Below are 21,151 nucleotides of genomic sequence, written 5' to 3'. Positions count from 1 at the left end.
CAGCGTTCAACCCCAGGGCACTGAAAGAGCGGAGGTCGAAGCTGGTCCTGGCAGGACTTTTGCCCCCAGACTCGGCTTCGGCCCCCGCTCCTCCCGTGGCACTACCACAGGCTGTGGTGATTGCCACTCCTGCCCTCCTTCCTCCGGCCAGGACTCAAACTCCCGCTAAAGCGCCGGAGGACAGGGAGGCTAGGAAGGAGAAACGGAGGGAGAAGCACCCACAGCTTCTAGGTCTCTTCCTCCTATGTCCCAGGTTGTTCCATTGTAGAGGAAGTGCCTCACAAGTGCAAGAGGAGGCACGTGTGAGTCCTTAACTGAGGACAACGGACTTGCTGAGGATGTCTCCTTTGGAGACATCATGGAAATGCTTAGGATCAGAGGTGGGTGGTCTGCCCCAAGGCTTCGGACAGGATACTGAGCCTGTCCATCCACCATGGATCACTTAGGCATCAGGATGCAGGGGATCTTATCAAAGAATACACTGGTCCATGAGGAAAACAGTTGTACTCCAATACCTCTATGCTATTGTCCCGCCTGGCTATGGCATTGTGACTTCGCGGAGCCAAGCATCCGGTTCTGCCCTGTTTGGCAAAACGGTTCAGTCCTCTGCTCCCCAGCGGTCCTTTTCAAGAACCAGTCAGAGGAAGATGTGGTTCCGGAAATCGCAACCCCCCAAACCCGCAGCCAGACAACCAGTCCTTTCCGTGGCAGAGGGAGGACAGGGAGGACGCGCCCAGGGGCAAAAGGGCTTCGAGGAACTTTGGGTCCAGAAGCAGCCCTGAAGGGTTGCCCGGCTGCTCCACTCTGGCGGCAGTCGGGGCGCTTCTCGGAGCACCTAGCGGCATGGGAGTCCATCACGTCAGACCGCTGGGTGCTTCGAATTATATCCAGAGGGTACAAAATTCCAATACTTCATGTCCCCAAATTCAGGAACCTCCCCGATGTACCACCCGATCAGAGGGAGGCTGCAGCCACAGAAATTCAGCAGCTGCTAGAAAAAAGAGCCATCCAGCCCGTCCCCCAAGACCAGCTCGGATTAGGGTTCTACTCCAGGTTCTTTTTGGTGCCAAAAAAGACTGGGGACTCGAGACCAATTCTAGACCTGTCCCGTTTGAACCTGTCGGTAACCAAGGAAAAATTCCGAATGGTCACTCTTCAATCTATTCTCCCCCTCCTAAGGGAGAATGATTGGATGTGCTCTATAGACCTCAAGGATGCGTACTACCACATTCTAATGGACAGACGATCCAGGAGGTTTCTCCGCTTCCGGCTGGGAGCCAGACACTACGAGTTCAGGGTCCTTCCCTTTGGCCTCTCCACTGCCCCCAGGGTGTTCACCAAGGTGTTAGCAGTGATAGCGGCCCACCTGAGACTCCAGGGAATGCAGGTCTTCCCGTACCTGGACGACTGGCTCCTGACTGCCCCAACAAGGCATCTGCTTTGCTCAGCCAGAGATTTCTTTCTCCGCCTAGCTCCCCAATTTGGCATCACCATCAATGCCGACAAATCTTTTCTAGCCCCGACACAAGTCATAGAATTTATAGGAGCCAGAATAGACACCAGAGATCTACGAGCCTTCCTGACGTCGAAACGACTGCGGAATTTGCAACTTCATGTGCAGGCCATCCTCCAGTCAGAAGCCCCACCGGCGGAATTGGTCCTGAGGGTGCTGGGCTCCATGGCGGCAGCGATAACGCTCCTTCCATGCGCCCGTCTGAACATGAGGGTACTGCAGTGGACCCTTCTAGTACAATGGTCCTTTCAGTCCTTTCCTCTCCATCACCCCATCGCTATCAGCAAGGCTTGCAGGAGGGCCCTATTATGGTGGCTTCATGCTCCGGATCTCCATACGGGCCGACCCTTCTGCACCCCTCCCCCTCTCGCCACGGTGACCACGGACGCCTCCTGCCTCGGGTGGGGGGGGCATTATTCAGGCAGGACCGTCCAAGGCACGTGGAACGATGCAGAGACCTCCCTGCATATCAACGTTCTGGAGATGAGAGCGGTGCTGTACGCGTTGCAAGCACTTCAGAATCTCCTCCCCGTAGGAACTATTGCAATTCAGTCGGACAGCATGTCTGTTGTCTGGTACATCAGCAAACAGGGGGGAACCAGGTCTTACCCTCTATGCCGCGAAGCCATGAGAGTGTGGGAATGGGCGATTTCCACCAACCACTTTCTGATTGCAATGCACATTCTGGGGCGGGCCAACATCCTAGCGGACAAACTCAGCCGCACCCTTCTTACCCCTTCCGAGTGGTCTGTCAACCCACTAGTAGCGAAGCAGATATTCGCCATATGGGGGCAACCCTGCTGCGATCTTTTTGCCTCTCCCTCAAACACCAAATGCGACAATTTCTTCACTCTGATTCCCCCTCCAGGGGAAACTCCAAGAGACGCTCTAGTGCATGCTTGGCCGCCCGGTCTACTTTATGCCTATCCTCCTCTACCCCTGATGCTACAGCTCTTACAGAAAGCCTTGCTGTTGGGGAGCAGGATGATCCTCATTGCCCCATTCTGGCCTCAGCAAACTTGGTTCCCTTACCTGTGGTCTCACCTAGTGAATCCCCCCTGTATTCTGGATCCCAGTCCGGATCTAATCTCCCATCCGTCGGGCTTGCCGACCCCAAATCTGGACAGTCTGAAGCTGACAGCTTGGTTGCTCCAGTTCCACTCCTAGTTAGGACTCCCAGTATCTCTTCACCAGTCAAAGCCATCCTCGTGGCAGCGCATAAACCTTCCACCAGGAAAGTGTACCACAGTAAATGGAAACGTTTCTCCGTCTCGGCGGAGCATCATAATCTAGATCCCTTTACAGCCCCTCTTCCATCCATGCTAGACTTCCTAACTGGGCCTTTTCAGGAAGGCGCTAGTTGTTCAACTATCAAAGTACAATTGGCTGCCATCTCCCATTAAAATGTGGGACATGACAGAGGGCCCTTGATGTCGGCCAAATTGTGTAAAACCTTTCTCAAGGGCACCTTTCTGCTCAGACCCCCTATAAAAGAAGCCGTACCCCCTTGGGATCTTTCACTAGTTCTTCAAGCCCTGACTGCTCCTCCATTTGAACCTGCCGCTTCAGTGGATCTCAAATACTTGTCCTGGAAAACAGCATTCCTTGTAGCCATTACTTCAGCAAAAAGAGTTTCGGAGCTTCAAGCCCTTTCTGTGAAACCTCCTTACTTGATTTTTCATCCGGACAAAGTGTACCTCGGGACCAATCCCTCCTTCCTTCCCAAAATAGCATCAGAAACCAATATAAATCAATCCATAAATCTACCGGTCTTCTTTCCTAAATATCAGAATAAAGGAGAGTACAAGCTGTATTCATTAGATGTTCATAGGCAGCTACGTTTTTATACTCATAGGACTGCTGGTCACAGGCAATCCGACCAGCTGTTCATTTCCTTTGCCAAATTTAATTTGGGGAAGCAGTATCAAAAATCTCCTTGTCACGCTGGATTTCCCAATGTATTCTTTTAGCGTACCAAGCTTCTGGGAGACCCGCACCTGAAGGAGTTTGCGCACATTCCACTCGTTCCATCTCTACTTCTGCTGCCTTCAAATCTAGAGTTCCGTTGGATGATATTTGTTCGGCAGCCACTTGGGCCTCATCTCATACCTTTATTAACCACTACAAACTGGATGTAATTTCTAGAGGGAGAGCATCCTTTGGCTCTGCGGTGCTCCGCAATATCCTTCCATGATGGCCACCCAAGATTCAGGTAGCTGGGGACTCTGTCCCACAGGTTGCTGACAAATGAAGTCCCTACTTCAGATTAAGAAGTTATGTACTCACCATAACGTTCCATCTGAGTAGGTGGCTTCATTTGTCTGCAACCATCCCCCCCTCCTTCCCCCTGGCCTTCAAAATGGATCTGTGTGAGTTGTTTTATTGGAATACCCTTTTTGGGTATCTATAGTGGGGCAAACTTGATCTGAGGTCATGGAGGATTGGCAGGGGATTATGGGTAAGGGGAGGAGCTTGGATCCATTAGCTATGAAACAAGTTGCCGGCTCGGATCCGATATCGGATCCAAGACCCACAGGTTGCAGACAAATGAAGCCACCTACTCAGATGGAATGTTATGGTGAGTACATAACTTCTTATTTCTATGGTGGTCACAGGCATGTCACCTCAACAAGGGTCAGCCTTTCACCTTGCCCCCAGCCAGGCAAACTATGACAACAGCTGCATCGGACTATGCCTGGGGGGCACACATGGCAGGACAGTGCGCTCAAGGCATATGGACTGCAGATCAAAGGAATCTGCACATCAATCAAAAAGAGATGCTAGCTGTACAGAATGCTCTGACAGCCTTCAAAAACCTATTACATCCAGGACAGCTTACAGTAAGGACGGACAGCACCACAGTAATGTGGTACATAAACAAACAAGGGGGTACACACTCCTACCCTCTATGCAGGCAAGCAATGACCTTGTGGAACACAGCACTGGCTTACCAAGTTCAGTTACAAGCTCAATACCTGCCAGGAAAAAAGAAAACATTGGCAGACGACCTCAGCAGAAACATCATGGATCCCCACGAGTGGAAACTGGATCCACAAGTATTTACAATGATAACTCAAAAATGGGGCCTTCCAGACATAGACCTGTTTGCCAGCCCCCAAAACTACCAGCTGACAAAATTTTGTACAAGGACACTTCACCATCAAGCTTGGAAAGTGGACACACTCTTTCAGTTGGAAAAACCTGACAGCATATGCCTTCCCTCCATTGCCTCTCCTCACAAAGGTGCTTCTGAAAGTCAGAAAGGAGAGACCACGACTGATACTCATAGCTCCCGACTGGCCACGCCAGCACTGGTACCCACTATTAAGGAATATGGCCCAGGGCCCTCCTTGGATTTTACCTCAAATTGCCCATTTGCTCACACAGCAAAACAATCAGATTCTACACAGCCAACTCAAAACCTTAAATCTGGCTGCATGGCAAATCACCTAACCATCCAGCCAGCTCCTCTTTCACAAGCTGTTATGGATGTTATTCTGGAAGCTAGGAGGCCCAGCACCAGAAAGGCTTACTCGGACAAATGGAAAAGGTTTTGCGCCTGGAACCAAGCTAAAGGCCAAAATACACTTCAGCCTCACATGCCTCAGATTCTACAGTATTTAACGGAGTTGTTGCACAAAGGACTTTCTTTTTCTTCCATTAAAATCCATGCATCAGCTGTTTCAGCTCATTACAACACGGATCCACCCTTATTTTCTCATCCACTTCTAAGGCAGTTCCTCAGAGGGGCAAAAAACATTAGGCCTCCCAGGAGAGCACCTACACCAACATGGGACCTTAATTTTGTTCTGGAAAAACTTACGCTACCTCCCTTTGAACCAGCTTTCTCTGCAGATCTACAGTTTATATCATGGAAGACTGCTCTGCTGCTAGCAATAACTTCAACCAGAAGAGTCTCAGAGCTGCAGGCACTAATGGCAGTGGAACTTTTCCTCATTTTCCATCAAGACAGAGTCTCTCTATGAACTAATCCTTCCTTCATGCCTAAGGTGGTTTCCAGTGTGGCTTTAAATCAAACCATTCACTTACCCACCTTCTTTCCAAATCCACAGAACAAAGGAGAAAGACTTCTGCATTCCTTGGACATTCACAGACAACTTCGTTACTACTTAGATAAAACTAAGGTTTTCAGAAAATCTGACCAGCTCTTTGTATCCTATGCTACAGCTTCACAAGGGAAGGCCATATCAAAACAAACCATTTACAAATGGATAGGACATTGCATTCGTTTTTGCTACATCCATCATGGAAAACCAGTTCCTGCTACCATTAGGCCCCATTCTACCAGGGCAACAGCTACATCTATAGCCTTCCTCAGGGGGGTTCCAACCAAGGAGATTTTGGAAGCTGCAACTTGGAGTTCAGTACACACCTTTACCAAACACTATCACTTACCACTTTACTCTAAGACTAGGACTGGCTTCGCCCCTGCAGTTCTGCAGGGCCTTCTAGCCTCCTCTAACCCTCTATGATTCCAAAACCCATCCTTAGCTTTGGGATTCTACCCAAGTGTGATGACTGCAGCAGGGTAACACGATGAACATAGTACAGTTTTGTACCTACCATAAATGTAGATGTTCGTGTTCACCCTGCTGCAGTCCAGCTTACCCTTCCTCCTTCCCCTCTGATCTAACTGGCTAAATCTCTACTATTCCTTCCTGATGTATTTGCTTACAGCTGAAGGGATTTTGTGTTAGTGCAAAAATTTCTTAAATTGGTTCTATTTACTGACCACCTTTATGGGGGCACCTGACATCTGGGGCAAGAAAAACTGAAGAAAATGGCATCGGATGCATTATTTATACCCCTGGCGCACTGACGTCAGGGAAGAAGCGACAGCAACCGACGCCGGACCAAGACTTTGGAATTCCAGCCGACTGTGGGACCGCCTGATGACAGGATAACCCAAGTGTGATGACTGCAGCAGGATGAACACTCGAACATCTACATTTATGGTAGGTACAAAACTGTACTTTTTGTACCTACCATAAATGTAGATGTTCGAGTGTTCACACTGCTGCAGTCCAGGTTACCCTCCCTCCATCCCCTCTGAACTAGCTGGACTTATCTATACCTTTCTATCCTATACAACCTTTGTGGTGTATTTGCTTGTAACTGAAGGTATTGTTTTTATTTTATATGTGTATTTTTTATTAGCATTATGTATTGCCTACCTATTGGGGGCACCTGACATCTGGGGCAAGAAAAACTGAAGAAAATGGCGTTGGATGCATCTTATATACCCCTGGCGCACTGACGTCAGGGAAGAAGCGACAGCAACCGACGCTGGATTTTCTTTCTGTCCTGATATGTGCATTGAAGTCCTCTATTAACACCAGTTCATGCTCTGTTTTATCTAGTAGGTCCTGCAGCTACTGTATGAATGCACTCTCTTCCTCACTGTCACAATCCTGTTGCGGGTTATAGGCTGAAATTACAAATGCTGCCCTGTCATTACACTGGAGTCTTGAGTGCCATGAGTCTGTCACTAATTCAGATGACATCCCTCACTGCCTTCTGAAGCCTGCCTCTCTCTCCACAATTCCAACACCATTCATAGGCTTGTGCTTTTCCTGAGTAGTAGACTCTGGATCGCAAGCCTAGTGGCTTTCCTGCACTGCCCTTCCATCTTCTCTCCTGGATATGTAGCATGGTCAACCTCCTCTGTACCATTATGTCATCTACTTCCAAGCTGCATCCTGACAGTGCCCACATTGATTGTATCAATTCTTAGTTCATATTTGGCAGGTTGATTGGTTTTATGTCCAGCTTTTGCTCCATAGAGCTTTCTAGGTAACCCAGCCTGGGGCAGCTGGACACCAGCTAGTAGCTTATTGACCCAAGGCTGCTGGGCTGTATGGTGGGCATTGGTCCCTGGCATAGGTCAGAGTAGGCCAGGTCCTCAACCCACTTATCACTGGCAAATACCCTTGCCCATTTACCGACATTGTTCAATATGACCGAATCACCCAGGGCTATATTTTACACTGTCAAGTATCTAGCCCTGCCAAGGCATGCAGTGGCTGTTCCGTGTTCTTATAGCTTGAGAATACTGCGCACCACAGTAGATACCCAAAGCGGTTGGTCTATACAACTATTCCTGCCTATAGGGCACCATGTAGAGTCTGTGCTGCTGCTGCCCACAGCTGCATTCATTGGTGAGTTCTGAGATGGAAATACTTGGTGTGTTTTTTGAAGTTGGGAAGAGACCCACAGAGACACAAAGAGAGCAGACAAATCCAATCAGGCTTTAGGTGGAGGTCTGGACTTGTACCTTGTGCATGTGAGGTGAAGACCTTAACCATTGTGCTAACTGGTAATGCTAAAGGCAGTGCAGATGAGAAAGCTAGAGGTGATTGAAATGAAGTGCCTGAGAAGTGTGGTAGAATGTACAGTGTGGGACATATGGAGAAATGAAGACTTAAGAGCAGAAGCCAAAGTAGCTCCAATTGCAGAAAAGACCAAAGAGAATAGATTATGGCGGTTTGGGCATGTGTGCAGAGAAGCAGAAAACAATCTGTTGAAGATGATTTGGGACAGACAAGAGGAGGAAATGAGGGCATCCAACTAAGAAGTGGAAGGATTGTGTGAGAGAAGATCTCCGACAGTCAGACATGAGTGTCAAAGAAGGCAGGAGTTTTTCTTTGAACTGAGAGACTGCAACAGTTAACATGACACCCTGACCCCATGTAGAGCATGGGAAAAAGTGGGCTGATGATTTTTTTTTCCGTTTTGCATTGCATCATTATTCAGATAAGTGTATTTCATATTTTTTTAAGGTCCTGAGTTGCAGAAAGTAGATATCTGTTATGATCTATGTTGTGTTTGAAAACATCTCTATCTTTCTTTCTGTTCAAAGATTATTTATTTATTTAATTTTGTACCGTAAACCACCATGTATTTTTCTTGTTTTGATGTTTGATAGATTTTGACATTTGTTTCTTTTTTTACTGTAGAAAAGTGATAAGAAGATGATATATTTTAATATGTTTTTTTTATTTCCGTGGCTACACTCCAATGTTCAGAAAAAGACAAATCAGTTGAGCACTAGAGCAACGAATGACCTGACCTTAACAAATGTTATCCCCTACTTGAATTGTTAAGGATGGGTCTCGGGCAAGGCAGTAAAATCTGCAGGTACTGACCAGCAAATGACACTGGCACAAAAAAGATTTGTTCCCGTCTGCTGTCTGTTGGTAACATGTCCTGACTTCCTGTTAGAACAACAGGATGCATGTTCATCTTCATTTTCTGAAGGTTATGAAGTCTGAAACTCAAATTTCTTTTGTTATGTTTTAAATTCAGTCCTCAGTATTTTTTTTTCCAAAAACCATGCATGTTGAAGAACAGACCAGATATATTCTGGCAAAATCTGGACAATCACTGAAAATGTGGGCATTTGAGAGGCATGGAAGATTAGTGTAAACTTTAAGGAACTTGGTTACACTCAACTTTTTACAGCGCTCGGCAAATGTTTTACAACTTTGAAAGCTGTCAAAACAATTGGCATTTTTTTCTGTTTTACTGCATCTAGCAGTGCATGGAGCAGATAAAGCTTCATGCAATACAAAGAATTATGATTGAGTCACCGATCCTATCCTATTATGTGTTCTCAACATAGATGCTAAGGTTTGCCTCTTGAGCTTCACTCTCGATGTGAATTTCTTTGCATCCATGTCTCGAACACAGGATCAGGATCAGCTACCCACTCAACCTTCTCTGGGTACCTGTGACACAAGGTTTAGTCTGTGCTTTTGGAGGTTTATTAGACTGTAGATGAGGTCTGACATATTCATGGCTTTTCAGTAGTCAGGAACATCACAAAAGGGTTCTCCTCCAGAAAAAGGGAGGTCATCATTCCTCTCTACTCATCCCTTATTAGACCCATCATAGAGTACAGAGCCCCGTTTAGCATGTACCTCGCAAGACATCTGCAACAGCTGGAAAGGCCACAGAAATACCTCACTAAGAGGATTACCAGCCTCAAACAGATGCCATACACCGACCATCTCAAAAAACTCCAGCTGTACTCTGTTGCATATCGCCTACTCCGAGGCAACCTCTGCCTAATGTACAAAGCCATATCTAATCCAGACATGATGGACATGCTACACTTAAAGAAATCCCAGTCTGTTCGAGCCACACGCTCCAGGGACCTAAACCTTGTCACCACAATAAACATAACATGCTGGAGGGTTAGATTTCTGTCCCAGAGACTTCCCTTGCTCTGGAATAGGCTGCCCATTCATGTCAAGCAAAGCTCCTCATTAGCCCTCTTTAAGAGAAATCTTGACAGTTGGATGGGAAATATGAAATTCACCCCAGGGATCACTGCTGTGGCTCTGCTCAATAGGGGTACAAGAAAATAATTTTCTTGGATGGCGAAAGCCAGAGAACCTCGTTTGGCTAGGCTTGTATAGGCCTTAGGGCCGATAACCTAGTACTTCTCTATGAACCTATAAGTTAATGGCTGCAATGGCTTTGGCATGTGCTTTCCATCTAATGTCAGAAAGGCATTTTGATACTTTAAATTTAGAACTCATGCGTGGTTGTAAAGCATTCTACCATCTTGCTGAAGAAGAAGAAACTAATCCATGCATTTCTTGCAGTATGTTAAGAAAGTTCAGCACCATCTGCACAGCAGTCAGTATAGATCTTATAGGGAAAATATATTGTAAATTTCTCACCAGGTTTTCTGTATACCTTTATATTTTCCAGGCTGTTGGCCACTGTCATAGGATTATTGGATTACCCTGTGCATTTGTTAAAATAATGTCTACGTTCATTGATAAACTAATACTAAAGTGGCTGAATTTTTTCCAGAATGGTTTTGTAATGGACTGATTGTTTAAAGGTTTTCAACCGAATGACCATCAAGAGGAGATGCATATCTTGTAATGAAAGCAGCAGACAAAGATAGTGTTTGATCAGCAAGCAAACTTAAGTAACCATCCAGTTTGAAATCTTGTAGGTTTTCTTACCTTTTTAGCAATAAAATCATCAAGTTTGTTATATAACATTTTGGAAGGATATGATGGCTTTTAAGATCCAGAACTCATTTTATTTTTTTTTTTCAGTATGATTAGTGGGGAAATTGGTCATATCTCACAACAGTTTGTGATAATCCACAAAAATATCTGTTTCAATTTAAATTTCTCATCACCTCCTTAAAATGGTAATTCTGGTTTCACTGATGCACATACAACTTCAGCACAGTGAAGTAGTTAGCAGAGTTTTTTTTAATTCATTATTCAAACTTTTTTGAATTTATTATTTTTTTTGCCTCATCCTGCTGACCATCCGACTTTTGTAATGAGTTTTACATGATTCATTCTAGGTCACTGGCATTCCATTGACTTAGGTAACAGCTAACTGCAAGGGAGGCATCTTTTATAGGTTCATAGGTGGATGCTAGGCTAACTGCCCTGAAGGGCCATTTTAAGCCTAGACAATAACCTGAAGTCTGACATGCATGAAGGGTGTTGTTTTTCAGGCTAGCAGTGGATCATCAGCCCCTACATGACTATCCCCTTTCAAAGGCCATCTGGATTAGTAGCAGTTAGTTCTAACAGGGGAGGATCCTTTTTACAATCGCTTTTCTCCTTGTGTCATGTTAACACTGCAGCTACTTCTCCCAGCATGTCTGAGGCTCGGCAGGAAACCATAATCGAGTTGGATTACCAGGGCATTTCTAATTAGTCCCCAATTCCAGCTCTGGTGGCAAGACATTTCTAAGCAGTCCCTAATCCCATCTCTGGTAGCTGATACGACAATGCACAGCACATCAAGGGCCTCCTGAGCTTTCCATACATGATTAGCGAGAGATGCTGTCACTAGCATGTCAGTACAAAGTCTTGCATTCCCATTTCTGGCTGTATCCTTGTCCCAGGTAACACTCCATTTACTGATGGTAGACTGCCAACTGGATGACTGTTCTCCTTCCCTCCTGGCAGGTGAGCCACTGTCAGCTGTTCATTCCTACCCTCCCCTGTCCAGCTCCTTTAATGGCTGAGCCTATGCAGTCTGGTCTTCTGGGTTGTATTCTGGGACTTCTCCCTTTATTCTATGGAGTCTGCTAGGAATTGTGCAGTTGTTGATGTATTGTCATGTTACATGTGGAGGGCTGTTATTACAAAGATCTGCTTTCTAATGTTGCTTGTAGGGGTGATATTTTGTTCAAGTTGTTAATTCTAGTACCTTTTGTAACATGACATTTTTAGAAGTAGGCACACTTCTCAACCTCTTGTGATTAAAAAAAAAAAATCTTGACAAAGTCAAAAATAATCGAAGGATAAAGGCCTAAAATAAGGGATATTGTTTACATTTTGCTCTTTTAAACATAGAAGGTTGCTAGTGTAGCACGTTTTGCATTGTCTTGTGTTTCTTGAATGATATGAAGTCTGAAACCGAAATGTCTGTCATTATTTAGTGACTTTTTCCTGAATGATTTGCCAGAAACCCATCATTTTTAGTGGAAGTGACCAAAAATGTAAGGTAAAAATATGAACAGTCTGTCAAATTCTAATTATCAAGAGGCATGCAGATAGTGTTAGAACTACTACTGTATGATGGGATGTGGTAGTTTTTTCAGGTTGTAATTGTGGCTTGTGAGTTTGTAAATATTTATTTGGTTATTTGTTTAAATTCTCACATTTATAGTTTTTTTTTTATGTTTTCATGACTACAGATGCAGTATGTGTTTATATACCAAGCATTACTGGAGCACTACTTGTATGGTGATACTGAACTAGAAGTAACATCTTTGGAAACTCATCTTCAAAAACTCTATAACAAATGTGCAGGGACCAATAGTAATGGGCTGGAGGAGGAATTTAAGGTAGGCATTGGCATCCTTGAATTGTCATTAAGTATTATTATGGTAGCATTTCTGGACTGGTCAGAAAGCAATCTACAACCTTAATTACCTAAATCAAATTGGGCAGGCCAGTGATTTCAAACATGCATTAACGTTAATTCATGGTTCTACAGGTTTTCATTTGATAGCTATATCTAATGTCTACTATAACTCAATTAAGGGCTCTGTTTTTTGTGTTCACTGTTAATTATTGTGACATTTTAGTGCAATTTTGAAGTTGATTTCTGCATACCTATAACTTTGTGTCTCTGTACTGCTGTGAGCTTTTTTCCTAATTTTTTCAAGATGTGTCTTTTGGATTATTTAGCTATTTATTGTACATAGGGTGTTTCTTTTAAAGGCAAACCAGTTTTATGAAGACGTACATCTTGTATTTTCCCATTAAGTCTGTATTGCTTTCACAATTAAAGTAATAGAAATGTCACTTTTTTGAGAAGCAACATTCAAGCTGTGATTGTATAACATTGTACTGCAGACGTGATCTGGATAGTTACAGGATTTCTCAGCCAGAACACCTGTTAATATGCATATAAGAGCTTGCCTAAAGTTCTCAGCTGAAGTTATGTGAGCTGTTTTGGTGTTATTACTTTGATTCTTATTACTTTTTCCCTGTTGATAGAAAATGTCACATTATACTAACTCAGTACAGATATGCTGTGGGACTTCTGAGATGGCTGCAAACTAGTACAATGATCAGAGCTCTCCCAGTAGGAAAACTGAGGAATTGTTTAAAAAAAAAAGCAGTACAAGTTAACAGTTTGAGTAAATGTCAGTTACTGGCTAGTAATTACAATGCTGAAATGCCATCAACAAAGACAGTAGGAAAAGGTAAGCAAAACTCAACTAAAAATAAAGGAAAAAGAGGAAAAGAACCTTTTATTGCTTCAGCTAAAAAAAAGTAAGTTTCAACTCTAGTGCAGGAGATGACTTCCAGTAATTTAGAGGTAAAAGCAAACCAAATGTACTCTCAGATGTTTAAAATAAGACACTGGAGGAATATATAAAGTCAAGTGACTAAAAGCTGGAAAAATAGAAAAAAACTTGAGCGACTGAAATGAAGAAAAGACTGAACAAAAATAGGTGGTTTTAAAAGTAGTAGAATTGGAAGACAGCACACAGAGAAAACATGAAGTTTTTTTTTTTCGCTATACCAGAGTAATTGGAATGAATAAACTTTTGTTATTAGGGTACAGATAACATTTGGACTCTTGCTCCTTACCAGGATTTTGAGAGGGTACATCTGTGTTTTCAGCAAATCTGACACCTGGAAAGCAGCTGAGAACTATATTAATAAAGTTGTAATCATACCAGAAGAAAGACCTGCTCCAAAGATGGAGACATCAGTGTGTGTTTGTGGACAGTGATTGTTCACTATATACCTGACTGAAAAGCAAGTTTATCCTGACTCCTGATGATCTGAGTATGTCAAGTGGTAGGTGTGAAATTCAAGTTGCTATATCCAGCTATCTTCAGAATATTTATTCTGGAAAATTAAATACAGTTTTGGATGTAAACCAGGCTATGGAGGAAGAAAGTTTTGTCAGCAAAGAGTGAGTAAGTAATCTTGTGTGCTCTGCTTTTCATTCTCTTGACAAGTAAGAAAGCCTGTAGAAAGACTTTAGCAGTAAACCACTTTCCATTGTTGCTAAGGAAGTTGCTTGAGTTTAATTGACAGAATCCCATGAATTGAATGAATGAATCGAGAGAATCCTGGGCTTTAACAAGAGATTAGTATTAGGAGAATGAGATGATAAGGAAAAAGATGAGTTAGAATGCAAAATTAGTTGCTAACTTGGAGATCTGTAAAGCATCATTCCAGTCAGATATAGTCCAGCCATATGTACTGTGGATGTTCTTATTTCACTGTTGCAGTCATCACAGTTGGGTTATTTGCTTGCAGTAGTCCTCATTCGGCCCGATTATCAAAGTCTTTGGTCCTGCGTCAGCTGCTGTCTCATCTTCCATGACTTCAGGTAGTCAGGGGTATAAAGCATGCAGCCGACGCCATTACATCAGTCTTTCTTGCCGTGCGGTGCCCAAAGCAGAAGCAGTTCACAAGTGCCGGTCGGCCGACTCCTGAAATTTTCATTTTCGAATTTCAGAACCGAAGTCTTCAACTAAAGCTAAGTACCCCGTTGGGGAAACTTTTTCTTGCTCTAAACCGATGTCAGTAAAAGTCAATAATTGTATTTCTTGTGGAAAGCAAATACATCATAAAGATTTTCATTCGTACAGTATTCCTTGCCTAGGCCCTGACCACGACGTACCTCGCTGTCAGTTTTGTGCCCTATTTAAACAACAAACTATTCGTCATTGGTATATATTTACGCTTCTAAATATTTTGGTACTCAGTTCAATTATGCAGATATGTCTTCAGTAAGCCATCTGACTACCGACATTCTGAAAAAACGCAAAGATAAAGACAGAGACAGGCCGCCTAGGTCCAAAGCTGCAGATGACGCTTCTAAGCTAGTTGCCAGTTCGCCGGTACTCAGTGAGGCACTTTCGCAGCCCTTAATACCTGTACTTCAGATTCGCAGACCTCTACTGAGACCCATTCAGAGTCCGGTATGCCAAGAGATGCTTAAACTGTGGAACCTGCGGATGTCTCTACCTTGGATGGGTCTGGAGCCACTGTGCAGGCATCGGCTTCTGAGGGTGTATTCAGGCCTACTCTGATTCTAAAAAGAGGCTTTGGGATTTCTTACTCCTGCCTCAACACAGGCCTTTAGCTATCCCCCCTGTACTAGACATTGTTGATGATGCCTTTTCAGAATCTAGTTTGGCCTCTGACTCTTTACCTCCTGCTCCCAGAAAACCTGATAGATATTAAAGGGTTCCTGACTCTCACAAGTTCCTTTTTAAAAATCCTACTGCGGATCCTGAGACCATTTCTCAGGGACCCAAGGGCATTAAGGCTACTGCTGATAAAAATCCTACCCCCTCTGATAGAGATTCCAGGGCGCTGGATAGATGGGGTAAGAAGGTATACACTTCTGCAACCTTGGCTATTAGGGCGTTAAGCTGCCAGTTTCATAGGTTAAAGTATCAGCAGCTTATTATTGGATTGCTTAAACAGAAAATGATGTTGATTCCTGACTGTGCTGAAAATAAGGATTTACAGGATTTAATGCATTCTGCTGAACAAGTTGGAAAACATACTTTGCAATGTGGTTTTGATTCACTAGAGGCATCGTGCAGGGCTGCTGTCACTGGTTCTGTACTTAGAAGGCATGCTTGGCTTAAGGAGCAATCTTTGCCAGATCATGTTAAAGCTAAATTGCTGGATGCTCCCTTAAATCAGGACCACCTGTTTGGCTGCAAAGCAGAAGTACTTAAAAATACAGAGGAAAAAGCTAAATCTGTGCAAACTGTGTAAAGATTTCCTCCAAGATTTAGTAGGCATTGGCCCTCTAAGAATTGGTCCTTTCCTGCCTCTTTCAGACCTTCTCAGTCTAAACCTAGAACCAGCAGAACACCCAGGCTTCAATCCCATGGTACACACAGGACTAAGCAGTGGGGGGCTCCCACTTCCAAATCAGGGAGTAGTAAGACTCCCCCCTATGGTAAACTGTCTAAATGACTTAACTTTAAAACTTCCAAGCCATTCTCAACTGACTGCTCCTTTAGGGGGAAAGATTGCTCTGCAGGCAAAAAACTGGGAACTCATTACCCAGGACAAATGGGTTTTAAATATAGTTTCCCAAGGATACAGATTTCACTTCCACACATTACCAACCCCAAACGGTTGGCCAGATCTACCCCCAAATCAGTGGGCAGAGGCTCAAAAGCAAGCAAGTACTCTCTCTCTTAAGCATAAGGGCTATTCAAACTGTACCAGAAGAGGAAAAGGGACAAGGTTTCTACTCAAGACTTTTCCTGGTACCCAGAAAAGACAACTCATGGTGTCCTATCCTGGACCTTTCTATCCTAAACACCTTTTTGGTGATCCCAAAATTCAAGATGCTAACCCTTCACCAGTTGCTTCCTATGCTAGGCAAGGATGCCTGGTTGGCAACACTGGATCTAAAGGAAGCCTACCTGCACATCCCAATCAGGGAATCTTGCAGAATATACCTACGCTTCAAAGTAGGCTACATGCGCTATCAGTTCTCTGCACTGCCCTTTGGCTTATCTCAGGGTATTCACAAAGTGCCTAGCTCCAGTCATTGCATTTTGCAGGCAAAGAAATATTCAAAAATACCCATACCTGGACGATTGTCTGATTCACCAAAAACAAATGGTTCTGCCACCAATTCCACTTAAAAACACTTGAAACTTGAAAACTTTAATAAAATATACAATGTTAAGATAAAATAAGCACACTGGCTCATAAAACCGGATAAACGCTTTCGGTATAATACCTTTTTCAAATCCTAAATGTTTGCCAGTGAAACTTCCTCTTAAATACCTTCATTTCCTAGTGTTCACTCGCTTAGATGCATTTAGTAACCATAGCAGCATACACACCCTTTTAATTATGTCATTTTGAGTGCTGAAGAGCTTTCCCTTTTAGTGCAGGTTTTAAAGGGACAAATGCATTCAGACCTGGTGATCTGATTGCAAATTCATTATCCACTTCATCTCTTCAATTTCTGTTCGGTTTACTAAATCCCCACCTCTTGGTGTTTCATGAAGCCTAGTTAGTGCCATGAACTTGAAAGAATGACTGTCATTTATACTAATATGCATATAAAGTGCATTGCTGGTAACTTTTTTTCTTATGTCAGATAAGTGCTTTAGGATGTGTTCTTCTAGGGGAAGAACCTATTTTTCGGACCAAGGTGAAACGGTTAAGATCAAGCAAAAGGAGGTAAAGTCCAATCTGAGATGCCATTTGACATAATAGTACTGACAATTTTGCTGTTCGTAATACCATCAGAAAATTTTGGCCAGTGCTAACATCTGACAACAAAATTAGGGAAATTGTTGATCAATCCAGCTTTTCTTTTAAGAACAAGAAAAACTTAAAAAAAGCTATTATGTTATAAAACAGAAACTGAAGCTATTTCTGAAGACAGGAGTTTTCAGATGAACAGGAGAGTTGGTACATTCAGATGTGGAAGTTGCAAGGCATGCTCTCATATAAACATCTCAAATACTGTTACACATCCCCTGACTAAGAGGAACTATAAGTTTGAAGGATTTGCAAATTGTCAGAGTAAGAACATTGGGCCGGATTCACGAAGGCTTGCACGGAGTCTAAGAGTAGTGTAAGACTCCATGCAGCCTTCGCGATCCAGGAACAGCCCAAAGTCCGTGTAAGAGACAAGCTAAAACAGCTCTTATATGGAGTGGGCGTGGATAAGCTAATCACCTCACTTGCAGCCGAGTAGCATGCAAATGAGGGTGATTAGCGATCCAGGAAGCCCAGAACGGGCTGTGTAAGAGCCGTTTTAGCTGCAGAAATGTACTCAGTTGACAACTGAGTACGTTTCTGCAAAAGCAGCAATGGAGCCATGTCAGCTCCAAATAAAGGGTGCATATGTGTCAGGCAGCATGCCAATGGCCAAATATGTGGCCATTGGCAAGGTAACCTGATGCAAATATATGAAAAATATATATTTGTTTTCGGCGATTGCCGATGTTTAAACCCAGCGCAGCCCCACGCAAACGGGCTGCGCTGCATAGAACATAAAAACGAAGGTTTTAAACCCACAAATGGGGGTTTTATGCAATACATGGAATGTCAATGCAGGGACCAGCAGACCAAAACCAACATGGCCACCGTGTAGTGGTTGCTAAGGGGGGAAGCTGAGTCTAAGATAAGTAACTAAGCATTAGTAGGCAATCTGATGCAAATGAGTGTAAGGATACTGAATTCCACTGTCACATAGCAAATGAGCACATTCTGAGTAGTGTAAGAGTTACATAAGGGGGAGGAACAGAGTAGGAGATAGGTGACATCACAGGGGGGAATGGTAGAAAGAAATGCAGTTCATTGGAGGTCAGAGTTACATGACAGATGTCAGACAGATATCATGGAAAGAGGTGTGCCACTAAGTAAGCATGAGAAAGTCAAGAAATGGAAGGTGTACACTGTTGCCTACACCAAAGTTTCTTGCTGGATGTGAATGCGCACATGTGCGCGCCACGAAGCGCGTGTAAGGCAGTGTGCGCGCGTGTAAGGCAGTGTGCGCGCATGTAAGGCAGACTGAGCATGTGGGAGCGTGTTGGGAGATGTTTAACACCGTTTGCGTGGGCGTGCACGCGTTTTAAACCGAATAAGCAAATTCTGAACTGTGTAAGTATGTGTGCGCGCTTGTAAGCCACTGTGAGCGTGTTTCTGCTGGTTTGCACACGGCTCCTCCCTGAGGAAACAGAAAGGAAAAAGGAAGAAACAGATTTAGTAGGAAGTTAGCAGGGAATACTGCTGGAGCTAGCAGGTGAAATTAGATGCAGGCAATTACACAGGCAGAATAGTAGCCTAGCCCAGCACTTAAAACTCTGCAAACAGCAGTGCAGAATGTTTCTCTCAAGAGACACTGCAAGACAGGAGTTAAGTTATCAGAAGTGAAAACTGAAAAAGCTGAACTCAGAGCAGAAATGTTAGGGGTTGCCATAGCTGTCATAATGAGACATAGGCGACTTGCTGAGGGTGGTGACAATGCAGATGGTGCCAGACAACCCACAGTAAGGAGACGGAGAAGAGTGTACAGGCCCAGGGTCACCTACCACGGGTTACATGAGCTGGAGATAATAGAGCGCTATAGAGTGGACAGAGACCTCCTGCAGCAAATAGTGGAGCTGTGCAGGCCACGCCTCACACACAGAACCAACAGAGGGGAACCCATCCCAGTGGAAACCAAGGTATGTGTTGGCCTAAGAATACTAGCAACAGGTACCTTCCAGAGACCAACTGGTGATATGATGGGGATATCACAGGCATCAGCCTCCAGGGTACTGCACCAGTTCCTGGATGCCATGTCAGCACATGTCGGTGATCATGTATATTTCCCCAATGCCTGTGAGGTTTTGGCCAGCAATATGCGTCTCTTCCAGCAAATAGTGGAATACCCTGAGGTAGTGGGTGCAATAGACTGCACGCACATACGCATCAAAGCACCAGCCGGTGAGCGGGGTAGGGCATACATCAACCGCAAGGGCTTCCCCTCCATCAACTGCCAGGTCGTGTGTGATGCCCAGGGCATAATAATGAATGTGTGTGCTGGCTGTCCTGGGAGCTTACCATGATTCCCACATCTGGCATTTGACGCAGCTGTACCAGACATTTGCCAATGGGGACATCCCGCATGGACACCTAGTGGGGGATGCAGGTTATGCACTGGAGCCGTGGCTGATGACACCCATCAGAAACGCACACACACCTGAACAGGAACGCCATAATGAGGCACACGCACAAACACATAATGTAATAGAGCGTGTGTTTGGGCTGCTCAAGTCACGGTTCCGGTGTCTGGACACATCTGGTGAAGCCTTGCAGTACACACCAACTACATGTACCCAAATTGTCATGGTATGTGCTATGCTACATAATATGATCTTGCGAAAACAGCTGCAGCTGGACCAGCATAGGGCCGGGCCAAACAGCCCCCCACCATTGCCAAGGCCATCACAGGCAGAGCGTGACTCGGAGGAGGAACAACCTGAGCCTGCCCCAGTAGGCAGAAGGAGGCGTGCCCAGTATGCCCTGGCCTTGGCAAAGAGGCAACGCATAGCACATACACTGGCTCAGTAGGAACCCTGGGAATGATACCCCTCTCTGACTCACTCGTATAGTAACAGGGATGCCTAACATGACACAACCTGCTCTCAAACATGTACAGGGAAGTGTAATATGCGCATCCGACAGAGGCAGCCCTGCAGCACCACCTGAGGCATGAATGCTATGTGTTAAGTAATGTAACACCATGTACTATATGCACACCTGAGGACCCTGACTAACATCCTACCCTCACCAAGCATCATGCCACAACAGGACAATGAGATGATCAAGTGCAACAATTGACTGAAGTATTGCAGTTAGTCAAAGGGGATCCAATGTGTGCCAGTCTGGGATGACATGCTGAGCATGACATGATGCACCACCTGCTAGGACTGGCGTGCACCTATCAGTGCAGGCCGTATGGATACTGGCAAAGGCTGTTGTCACCCACAGTGCGCCCTGAATAGGTAAGGCTCAAAACACAAACCTATCTCCATAGGTATCAGAAGGGATAAGAATAAGATAAGGGATAAGTTGAAACAGCAAGATGCATGCAGTCTAAACTCACCCAGTATGGAGAATGTGGATATCTGCGCTGTAACAGAACACTGAGCCAAGGCTCACAACAGCACCCTAACACTACCAGGTTACACCTCATACTGTGCTGTACAGCCTCAAAACTTGGAACAAGCTACAAAAGGAGGGTGACTTGCAAGAATTGTCAAGGATAACCACACCCCGCAGCATGGACTAGCCATGCTCAAGTAACAGTGGCTAAAACTGCCCCCCAGTTTATAGCCTGCTACAGACTACTGTCCCAACACCAGGAACTGCACCCGGCCTATGCTGGAATACATGAATATATCAAGTCCTCCAAACCACGTTATATTGGGTGACTGAAAATACCCAGACATAGACTGGGAGCATTATACTAGCTCCAACAGTGTAGGACAAAAGTTCATAGAATCCATAAACCAAAAGGCCCAGGAACAACGTACCACTCCCACAAGAGGGGTAAGCATACTGGATGTGATAATCAGCAACATGGGTACTGGATGGCAAGATGAGAAGTGTA

At 44.5% G+C, this 21,151-nt stretch overlaps 1 protein-coding gene across 1 annotated transcript in view; it reads left to right on the top strand.

The window, feature by feature from the left end:
• Positions 1-21,151, top strand: part of PTPRA (protein tyrosine phosphatase receptor type A) — a gene marked incomplete in the record, with an annotated part of 4,245,980 nt that overhangs the window by 3,426,890 nt on the left and 797,939 nt on the right. Inside the window, 1 exon segment of the mRNA XM_044064105.1 lies at positions 12,222-12,371. Coding sequence (XP_043920040.1) covers positions 12,222-12,371 — 150 coding nt within the window.

Source organism: Protopterus annectens, chromosome 2.part2 (genome assembly GCF_019279795.1).
Source record: "Protopterus annectens isolate FY-2018-M chromosome 2.part2, PAN1.0, whole genome shotgun sequence".
Classification (NCBI taxonomy): domain Eukaryota; kingdom Metazoa; phylum Chordata; order Ceratodontiformes; family Protopteridae; genus Protopterus; species Protopterus annectens.
This window is presented reverse-complemented; position numbering and strand designations above follow the sequence as displayed.